The sequence below is a fragment of the Lissotriton helveticus genome, chromosome 10 (genome assembly GCF_964261635.1).
Source record: "Lissotriton helveticus chromosome 10, aLisHel1.1, whole genome shotgun sequence".
Lineage (NCBI taxonomy): Eukaryota > Metazoa > Chordata > Amphibia > Caudata > Salamandridae > Lissotriton > Lissotriton helveticus.
The window spans coordinates 176,729,465-176,740,085 of record NC_136071.1 but is presented as its reverse complement, the minus strand read 5'-3'; the positions used below and the strand labels follow the sequence as shown (position 1 = coordinate 176,740,085).

Genomic DNA, 10,621 nt, shown 5'->3' with positions numbered 1-10,621 from the left:
GACCCTGGTGGGTTCAAAAAGTGGAAGCCCAAGCAGGAAGATGAAGAAATGGTCAGCCCTGGAGCTAACACCAAAAGAGTTGGTTATCCCACGTCAGTGTTTTTAAGTCTTCAAAATGACTCAAAAAGGGCTGTACTGCCTTAGCTAACACATCCACAAGCTCCATATAAGGAAAAACTGTAGGGCGTTTGCACCAATTACTTTGCAAGTAAGAACGGCTAATGTTCCCTCCCTCGCCGAACAATTTACCAACACGGGACTGGTATGTGCACTTCCTGTACAGAGGGCAGCTCAAAAGCGACCTAGAGCTATTGTCTCTTTTGATCAGTCCCGAAGCCTCCAATGGCAGCTCCTTTTATTTGACGTCATCGCCATAAACCTACTAACAACTTATGGTGCGAGACGGAAAACAGATGACAAAAGGGCTTTAAACGTCATGCCAGCTTCATTGGCACTGAAAAGGGACACCGTTGGTGGCACGGCACTCAGTAGCTGCATTCATGTGGGATTTAATATAGCAGCAGTTCACTAGGAATGCTGTTTTAATAGTTAATTGTTTATAACTTTACGAATGAAAAGTATGTACAGTGAACATTCGCAAAATAAACTAAGCACGCTAAAAAGATCCTATGTCACCGTTTTTTACTTTTAATTTACTATTGGCAACAGGTATTATGAATAAATTGCGTTTAGATTTATTTTAGCTCATAAATACTTTTTGTTACTTCGCGTGTTGTTTTCTTTTTTCTCCACTAAGCGCGTTCATATAAAGAGACATATGCCGGTTTAAGATGGTCGTCAAAGGGACCTAGAGACGGGAAAGGCTCGCCAGTCCTCATCACCCTCTTAACTATACAATGTTCATAGGGCGGCAGATCAAAAGTCTTGCAAGGTAGCCTCTTGTAAAGCAAAATAATTAGATTTCCCATGTATGTTTGTTCTAAAATGCATTTCCGAGGTACATAAATGGTTACTAGTTATAGTAATCGCGTTAGATATTTCTTATTGAAAATACATTTATAGCAAAATAAAAACAGATTGTTCCCCCTTTTACATCCTTATTTCGTTTAGGTTCAATATTGTAGTTTCTTACATCACTTTATTCAAGCACTCACACTAATCGTGCCTTTCCAATATGGTTTCCTGTTTTCCGGGACTTTCAGGGAGGGGTCGCTTTACTCTCATTGTCCTTCTTTTGTGTTTATGCCCGGTGACTCAGTGATCTGGGGGTCCTTTGCCTCGCTAGCCGTTCCCTTGCCGTGCAGCAGGGGGGTGTTCAGAGCGAGCAGTATAAAACCCTGCGAGCGAAGGAGCTTTGTGTCACTCTGAGCTCCATCACCCTTGTGTGCTCCGGCCATTTATTTCACCCCTTGGCTTGTGCTCTGCAACCTAAAGAAGGTAAGAAAAGATTGCTTTGTGTATTTATTAATTCGTTTTTAAGCATCACTACCTCGTGGGGTGGGGGTTCTGGTAGCGCTCGCTGTGCCGGACAGAAGCGTTAGTGTTATTTTTTTAAATGTATAAATATATATTATAGATGTGTTAGCTGTTCTCTTTAGGAGAGAGAATAACCATACGCCGTATAGTTCATTCTACAATTTCCTCACTTAAACTGTGGCGCCACACGTTCCACCCGTATGAAAACCACCATTGTGGAAGGAAACGCGTGATGAGTCAGGGACCGCCATCTCGTCTAAACCGTTACTTATATTCCGGGGGTTCGTGGTGCCCTTGATAGTCTGCGCCCGTGCCTCATGGGGGCGCTCAACGAACGCACGACGCTGGATGTAGGTTTGACTTCACTAACGCTTTAGGTAGCTTGTGAAGAGAGATTACCTCCGAGTCTGTCGATCTTTATCCTGCCCAGTCTTGTTCCCAGGCATCTCTGGGTGTTATAGTTCCACACCCATGCCTTGTTCAGGGAATTGAGCGGTATGACGTCTATGGCTGAACTACCTTTCCCATAATTCTTGTCGCTCTGCGGCTTCACCAAGCGCGCGGTCTTCCAGCTGCCATTGAAACTAAAACGGCTGACGCAGGAAGGCTAAGAAAATGGCGTAAAGGCATTGTGCGTTTAGGGGCGACGAAACCTTACTGCCCGGCTTTCCTTATAGTTAACTTGAACTGTCAGCTAGGTGTTTTTTTGTGTGCAACTAATCCGTAAATTGTTCTGTGATGTGTAAACCTTAGCAGTTCCGTAGATGACCACACCTTAATCTACTTTGTGACGTGGGGGAGAGCAAACGGAACTCTTAAGTTAGTGGGGCGTTGTCCGTGATTTTGACACTAGTATTTTGCCCGGAATGGGTCCCCTGTATCCCGAAGTCCAGACTGCCAGTGACTGAGTGAATAAAAAATGCATTTCAGCAAGCTGCGTGTAGCGTATTTTTGCGGATTAGTCTATTTTCGCGAAAGAAACCTGCTCATGTGCATTATCAGATCGCATTTTCCTGTCTAGACAGAATTTGTTGCTCGTCTTTCGACTAGGGCGGCTCTTCTCTCCCTCGTAGTTTAAGGGAAGCGAGCGCACCATAGCGCAATGAGGGATTGGAGTTGTTCCCACGTATATAATATAAAGTCGTTTGTTCTAGGATAGCCTAACGATGGCAATCATTTTTAGGCGGACTTTTTATTTGGTGGGAGTGGTCGGCTACTTCTGTTTGTGGTTGGCCTATTCAAATTATGCTGTGCTGGACGTTTGTGGAAAATATACGTTTTACTTTCTACAGTCTTAAATGCAGATACTATTCACTTGGTCGCTCTGGCTAAAGAGCGTAATTTCTGCTGTAAAATGAGTTCAGATGAGCATGCAGGGAAGTCTGCAAAACCGATCTGGTTTTTGCTAGAAGAGGCAATCACTTCCCATCCCCTCTTAGTCAGCGCCGCTGAACGCTTCCTGTTCACCGCGCCCCTCCTTCCTGCCTGCAGCTTGCTCCAACCGTTGCCTTTTAAGGCAATAATGAGGCTGCTGCAGAGGCTTCCTTTTGTCTCGAGTCTGTTGCAATCGCAGGCCCTCTGCTGGCCAACATGGGTATTTAAAGGGCGAAAGGGAAGCTGTGTGCGGCGATGACTCAACCTGACCATCCCATTAAATCAAGTGGACTAGATTGCAGAAGTAATGGTCGCGGAACAAAAAAATGCAGGACCGGCAACTTAATTTTGTGTAAATTAAATGGGGGGGCTAGAGCTGGAGGAGAAAGTTGGATTCTGCTTCCCGGTATTGGTTTGTTAGATTATCTACAAAAGAGGGAAAATATTTTTTATTTTTATTATCTTGCTTGAACTCTCAAAGCACTAATACCAAATTTAGTACATTATTCGTAAGACTATCCATTAAATAAAGTCGCCTTTAAAAAAAAAAGGGAACATACAATAATGGTGCCAATTTAATATGCTATTAATACTATGGGGGTTGCCTTTCGTGTAAGTTTGCAGTTTCTATTATCACACTTTTGAATATATATATTTTTTTTTAGTATAGTTGCACTTACTGTAGATACATCGGCAATTAACACTTTAATGTTCTCACCTACCAGACCACAACTTGCTCGGCACTGGCAGTGATAGAGCAAATTGTGGACAGATAATGTAGCACTTGCTTCAGGTAGTTAGGTGTAAGCTTTGTCAACCAGCCATTAACAGATTTGTCTGAAGCTTGCTTGCCGTTTGTGTACTTTCCTGAAGGACCAACCAAACTGCGTAAGTCGGCTGCAGCCTCTTTTCGTGGACGTTTGTTTAAATTGTTCGTTTTTCCTTTCCAGAAAAATGGATGAGGATATTGCCGCACTTGTGGTTGACAATGGATCCGGTATGTGCAAAGCTGGCTTCGCTGGGGATGATGCTCCGCGTGCTGTCTTCCCATCCATCGTGGGGCGCCCAAGACATCAGGTACGTCTAAATAGCTTTTGCCCTTACGTTGAGGGGTGGGCGTGTACACCTAACAGTCTGCAATGCCTCACAAGTTGGTGTATTTAATACCTGTCCATAACGCTGGTGCTCACAATCTGCTTTGCTGTGTAGTGTCGAAATGTAGTTAGCCACTGTTTGTGTGGTCTTATCTTTATATTTTTTTAAATGTTTGTGGTAATTTATCTCTAGCATTTAACTGCTGCCCATACAGGTTTTGTAGCCGGGCCTTCTTTGGATATGCTTGCCGCCTACCTAACGCCACATGTGGCGACCCCCTTTGCATTTTAGGATTGCTTTTTAGATTATCATGGTCCACACTTTTGATCCACATGTTTACTAAATGATTTGGGTCATCTCAGATTCCAATTATGTGAGTATCTGAGTATCTAACATTTCCCTAATTTTGCTTCAGGGTGTGATGGTTGGCATGGGCCAGAAAGACAGCTACGTTGGTGATGAAGCTCAGAGCAAGAGGGGTATCCTAACCTTGAAGTACCCCATAGAACATGGTATTGTCACCAACTGGGACGATATGGAGAAGATCTGGCACCACACCTTCTACAACGAGCTCCGTGTTGCACCTGAAGAGCACCCTGTTCTGCTAACAGAGGCCCCCTTGAATCCCAAGGCCAACCGAGAAAAGATGACCCAGGTCTGCACCTACCTTCCACGAGTGCCCTGAATTTGTGCCTCCTCCTATCTCGCTCTTTCATTTTTTGCCTGGTTCTTTACCTGCCGCTATTTTCTCCCATCTCAGTCTTTTCTGGTTGGAATTATGGATAATTTAGCTTGACTTTCTGTTGTAAATCTATCCGTTAAACTTTTAGCCTTCTCTACTGACTCTGAACTTGTTACCTCGTTTGGAGTATTAAACTAGTTATGCACTGATTGGGCAGGTTTTTTCCAGCATCTATCAATCATTTTTATCAATGATATAATAATCAATGGAGCCTTGGGTTGTAAGTTAACTTTATCCCTTCCATCTGCGCCCACTCATACTTGCATAATGCCAAACCTATAAGGCAAACACTAAAAGTATGCTTAATCTTCGATTACAGATCATGTTTGAGACCTTCAACACCCCAGCCATGTATGTGGCTATCCAGGCTGTGCTGTCCCTGTATGCCTCTGGTCGTACCACTGGTATTGTGATGGATTCTGGTGATGGTGTCACCCACACTGTGCCCATCTATGAAGGTTATGCCCTGCCTCATGCCATCCTGCGTCTTGACTTGGCTGGTCGTGACCTGACAGACTACCTCATGAAGATCCTGACTGAGAGAGGCTACAGCTTCACAACTACAGCCGAAAGAGAAATTGTGCGTGATCTCAAAGAGAAGCTCTGCTATGTCGCCCTGGACTTTGAGCAAGAAATGGCAACTGCTGCTTCTTCATCTTCTCTGGAGAAGAGCTACGAATTGCCCGACGGTCAGGTGATCACCATTGGTAATGAGAGGTTCAGGTGTCCAGAGGCGCTTTTCCAGCCATCTTTCCTTGGTAAGACTTTTGTTTGAGGCTGCATTAAAAAAAAAAAGCTCTGCTAGCTTGGCACTTGTCACAGTGGAGCAACTAATAAAATTGTTTAATTTGCTACTTTACTACTTCTCAACAGGTATGGAGTCCTGTGGTATTCACGAAACAACCTACAACTCAATCATGAAGTGTGATGTTGATATCCGTAAGGATCTGTATGCAAACACAGTGCTGTCTGGTGGCTCCACTATGTACCCAGGAATTGCAGACAGGATGCAGAAGGAAATCACTGCCTTGGCGCCAAGCACAATGAAAATCAAGGTGAGATGGCGGTTCTCAAGTCTTCCCTTTTGGGAGGATCTCAAGCTAACGGGATGGGGTGACTGGAGTTTAGGTAGGGGAGGTTTGGACTTTCTCGTGCAGACAAACACTTCCTTTATCATTTGTTTAACTGGACAAATGGCTCATGGTTAGTTTTAGAAGCCAAGCTAATTACCCACATTGAATGTTTAGTCCAGATCAATAGGTACTGACTTGTAATCTTGTCAGTTGTAGTGCTCTACCAGCCCAATTGCATGTGGCACCTCTTCCTGGCCGAACCAACAACAATGTTGTAACTCGTACTAAAGCTCTGTTTTATGAGGTCCCGGGAGCCCTTCCCACTGCTTAAGCTACACCTGTTAGTAGTTGTACCTCCCATTGTCCTAGTGGTACCCTGTCATGCACGTGCGTTACTTCAATTGGTACTCCAACTGAGTGCCATGTGTACTATTAGTGTTGACACATGATCTGATCTGACATAACTACTTTTGTTAGTTGCTAATGGTGTCAAATGGAAGTTTGTTTTTCAAATCGCTGGTGTAGGAATGTTCCCCTCTTTTTTCCATTTTTGTAAAGAGTTAAGTCCATGAGCAACTTTATTTTATGCAAGCTTAGCTTGTCTGGGTTGACTAGTGCAAGATGACACAGTTGTAATGGATGTGACACGGAAGAAGTCTGTTGGAAAATAGATGGATTGTCTCTACTGTGTCATAAGGTCCAAACCGTATAGACCGCAGTGGTACATGCTTCCCTGGGGCTAAGGATACCATTACTAAGGTATTAATTTTATTATTTGTGCAAGCGCACTCTGAGATTAGTTTGACACACTCTAACGGGGGACTTCGTCATACTTGCTATCCATCGTATTTATCTAACCAGATAGATCCACGTGCTTGCAGAACAGTGAACTGATTAAGTTAATGGCTTGTCACGTTCAGTGCTTGAAATGGGCCGGTACGGAGTACTGACACTTTTATTTTTGAGGGAGAGTACTGGCACTTCTCAAACTTAATACTTTTAATGTGAGTACCGGCACTTAAACACTTCCGTTTTTCCATTGTAAGCACTGGTCACATCTGCTTACAGCTTGAGGTTAACATAGTTGTACAAAAGCCACCATCTAGACTTCATAGTGAAGGCCCTGTCGGACCACCCTGCCCACCCCAGTATTTTAATTTTGTTTTGTATAGGGGTATAACCTTTAGTTATTGTTTGCTGTTAGCTCTAGGTTGTAAACTTGGTGTCATTAAATTGAGGAAGTGATTTTTAATTGTACAATGGATTTCGTTTTTTCTTTCAGATCATTGCCCCACCTGAGCGCAAGTACTCTGTCTGGATTGGTGGCTCCATCCTGGCCTCCCTGTCCACCTTCCAGCAGATGTGGATCAGCAAGCAGGAGTACGATGAGTCCGGCCCTTCCATCGTCCACCGCAAATGCTTCTAAACATACTTTTGCCATTTTTCACCTGGGCAGATAACTGCACAGAAAATTCCGAGATGGCATGGTAATTTTGTAGTTTGCTTCTGGTGCTGGACTCTGGATTGGAAAACTGGAAAAACCAGAGAGTATGTCGGTATTGTGGAGCCAACATTCCAAGTTCTGCAGTGCATTAGAGGACTTGATTGTACTGTCATTCCAAATTGTGTAATGCATTGTTACAGTTGTTACTTGCCTCCATGAAGGCTGCCCAACATGTGGGAGCACATACGTAAAATCGTATGTAATAGTATTTTTTTTATTTGTATCCATGCAAGTGTATTTTGTATGTTCTGCCTTAAGCTCGTGTTAATTTTCATTCCTTTTTTCGCCATTCCACCAAAACATTATTTTCCCATTACCTGTTGAAAGTTACAATCTCTCCTCTATTAAGATGTGGTGCCAGTCGAGTGAATGGAGGGTTAACTATACACTTGGCCAGTTCAAATAAAGTCCATACGTTGAAAGTGAGTTTCTTGAATTTACTGTTCTTTTTCTATTGTAACAGCTGCTTCTTTGGTGTTTGTTTCTAGTTGTCTGTGACCATTACAATACATGTCAAACAATTGCTGATGGTTTTATGGGTCCCGGGCTTTCATGCATGTTCTGGTTATTGATGGGCCCAGTAAGGCCAACTCATTGCCTTAAAAAAAGCAAAAATCGAATGGTCCGTCAGCCACATTGCCTTCTATATTGAGTGATGCTAGCCTTGTGTGGTAGACTGCTACACACAGTGCTGGCCCCACACTGACCCATTTTGTTCTATCAATCCAGATAATGTCCTTCGCATGTCTAGAAGGATCGTCTTGTATAGGTTGGAATTTTGCCTGCTTGTTTTATGCAGGTTCTGCCCCAGTGCTGAATTGGCCCTAGATTGTCAGAACCTGATGTAAGTGATCACTCTGGAATCCTCTGCATTACATAGTCTTTGATTGGGTCTGGAAGAATGACACTGCTGGTGCCTTAAATGCAAGCAATTTATACCAACTTATTTGATGGCATGCCGCCTTAAAATCTGTTTTGCCTTTTTATCCTGCACTTGAAATTAGTTTCATAGATCAGTACTTACTGGTCTGCCTGATTGCAGTGGTATGGGTTGCTGCCAGCATAGCTGTGCTTGGGAATGAGGACCTTGGCCCAGTACTGACTTGCCAATGCAAAATCTTCATTGGCACACCTGGCAACTGCAAAGGAAATCCAATGGGCATGCCATATCTCCAAGTTACCATACAAAAGTGTCAGACTGCCAATGTGTAGTGTAACTTTCAGATGTGTGAACGCTTCCACGATGGCTTTGTGGCCTTAGTATTTGATTGCTCTAGGAACTTTCAGAGCCTTACTGCATCTTAATGAGGCCACGCTTTAGGCATTGGTCAGTAATGCTATTTATTGAGCCTTATAATCCCAATATAACAGGCTTGTGAATGATGGACATTGTCAAATGTAGTGCATCCCTACACTGAAACCTTGTTCCCAGAAGGTGGTGCTCCTGCAACACCTGGGCACCATGTCTCAGACTAAACGTTGGCTGAGTAGATACCATTTAGAGTATATCTACATCAACACTTCCATTCGCCCCGAAATGACAGTTGAAGAGCATGATCTGTGTTTTGGACATGCTTGGACTACATTACATTGTGTATATATATTTTACTACAGATGTTTCTCTGAAGGGTGTATCCATAATAGTGGAAGTGCACTTTACTCTTGAACCTGCACCAGACTTGAATTTAATATACGAATGTCAAGGTCAGCACGTGAAATCTTCACCACGCAGTCTGCTAGCGTTTGGGGCAGGGGTTGGTAGACAAAGTGCTTGCCCCAAACCGAGAGACTGGGTGGTAGTAGTACAGAAAATTTGTTTCAATGAGGGGATGGATGTGGCATCAGATTCCTTACCCTTTGGCAAATCAATCGCTTGTCCAGCTCAAATGACGAGCAGAGAACTTTCATTTCAGTGTAGGTTTACTTGCACAATCTGGGTTACACAATTTCTTGAGAGAAGGCAGGGAACGACCTGCAGTTTAGTGTTTGCCTGTCGGGTAAGAAACCGGTGGGTCTTTATTTCCTCTTCTAGCTCTGGAGGGAATTTTACCTCCTTGTATGTAGCTCAAGCTTTTATGAAGAAGCTTAAGGTAATGGCCACTGAAATTCCTTTCACTGGTTTGTTCTCCTATCCCCGAGCTAAGGACTGCTGATAAGCGTTCGCATATTCAAATTGGAGAAGCAGACCTGCTCTTAACTCCATACTTCTCTTCCCAGGCATAAGTTTGCCATGGAAGTGGGGAACTCTCCGCCCACTTAAACTCCTTTTCTTCCAAAAACGAAAATAGTTGCTATATGACGAACAGATTAGAAGGCATGGAGTTGGAGGGCACATGAGAACACTGATATCGCTAACACCCACATCTAGATGACAGCCCATCAGTAATAACAAACAATAGTGAAACTAACATCGGTCCACAAATCTGCTTCTCTGGAGGAATTTACGCACTATGTGCCCATAGTTAAAGGGAAACACTGTAGGAACGGTGGGTGGGAGAATGTCTGAAGAGCTAGTGTTACAGAAGAAAAGGTGTTCCCCCACTGGCTTAGGTTCCTGGGAGAATTTCTGAAGAGCTAGTGTTACAGAAGAAAAGGTGTTTACCCCACTGGCTTAGGTTCCTTAGTCTGAAGCAGGCCTCCATTATCACCTCACATCCTTCAATTTGAAAGTTCATAGGTCTTTTGGTAAGGTTGTCAGTTTCCTTAATCTGTGAGATGGCACGTTATGTGTTTGGTTGAAGCATGCTTTGTCGTATCATCTGGGAGCAGACGCACAAGGATAGCCTGTAAGGAAACACTGCTGTCCCAAGCCACTTTTCCAGTGTCCTGTTGCTACCAGGCTAGGGTTACTTGGCCCTGGTCTGGACGATTAATTTAGTGCTTTAATGTAACAAATTTACTGGCATGCAGTGAGCTTGCTAATACTGGATGTTGTGGCTCATCACGTGTTGGTGAGACCAGCCTGTTCTGTCTTAAGGTGACCTATATCCTGTGGTGAATAAGGCAGTCTCATGCCCTTGGCATAGGGTTTCCTAATCCAAGTTCTTTTTTTTAAGCATGTGGTTGATTGGATGGCTCGAGTGTATTTACGAGTCTTCAGTAGTATTTTTATATATTCCTAGATCTAGTCTGGGCATTAGACTATCACAATCTAGTAGCCAAAGTGCCACTTTCTGTTTTTTTTTTTCTTTTCGGTCAAGCCTGGGCAGCGCATGTGCTCCCCTGCAAGCATGCAGTATTGAGATAGAGATGAGGTCTGTGCCATTAGTTTAATCTTTCTGTTACCGGATCTTGTGGTTAAATATTGGGTGGGATCCAGGAATGTTTCTACTGCTATCCCACGTGTGGACCTTCCCAGCCGTCGGTTCGGGTTGGTGGTCTAGAGTGTAAGGAGCA

General features: G+C 43.7%; 1 protein-coding gene across 4 annotated transcripts; it reads left to right on the top strand.

Annotated features, from left to right (window-relative positions):
* The first annotated feature begins 1,186 nt into the window (after positions 1-1,186).
* Positions 1,187-7,648, top strand: LOC144786084 (actin, cytoplasmic 1-like). Of its 4 annotated transcripts, none has more exons than XM_078665038.1 (6): positions 1,187-1,398; positions 3,762-3,888; positions 4,322-4,561; positions 4,968-5,406; positions 5,522-5,703; positions 7,004-7,648. In XM_078665038.1, exons 2-6 carry the CDS (start codon positions 3,766-3,768, stop codon positions 7,145-7,147), a joined length of 1,128 nt encoding a protein of 375 aa, XP_078521164.1. In that variant the 5' UTR covers positions 1,187-1,398; positions 3,762-3,765; the 3' UTR covers positions 7,148-7,648. The 4 variants fall into 4 exon arrangements, with proteins under 4 accessions (XP_078521164.1, XP_078521165.1, XP_078521166.1 ...); XM_078665039.1 differs by lacking the exon at positions 1,187-1,398 and adding an exon at positions 2,017-2,068; XM_078665040.1 differs by lacking the exon at positions 1,187-1,398 and adding an exon at positions 2,925-3,115.
* Positions 7,649-10,621: the final 2,973 nt, after the last annotated feature.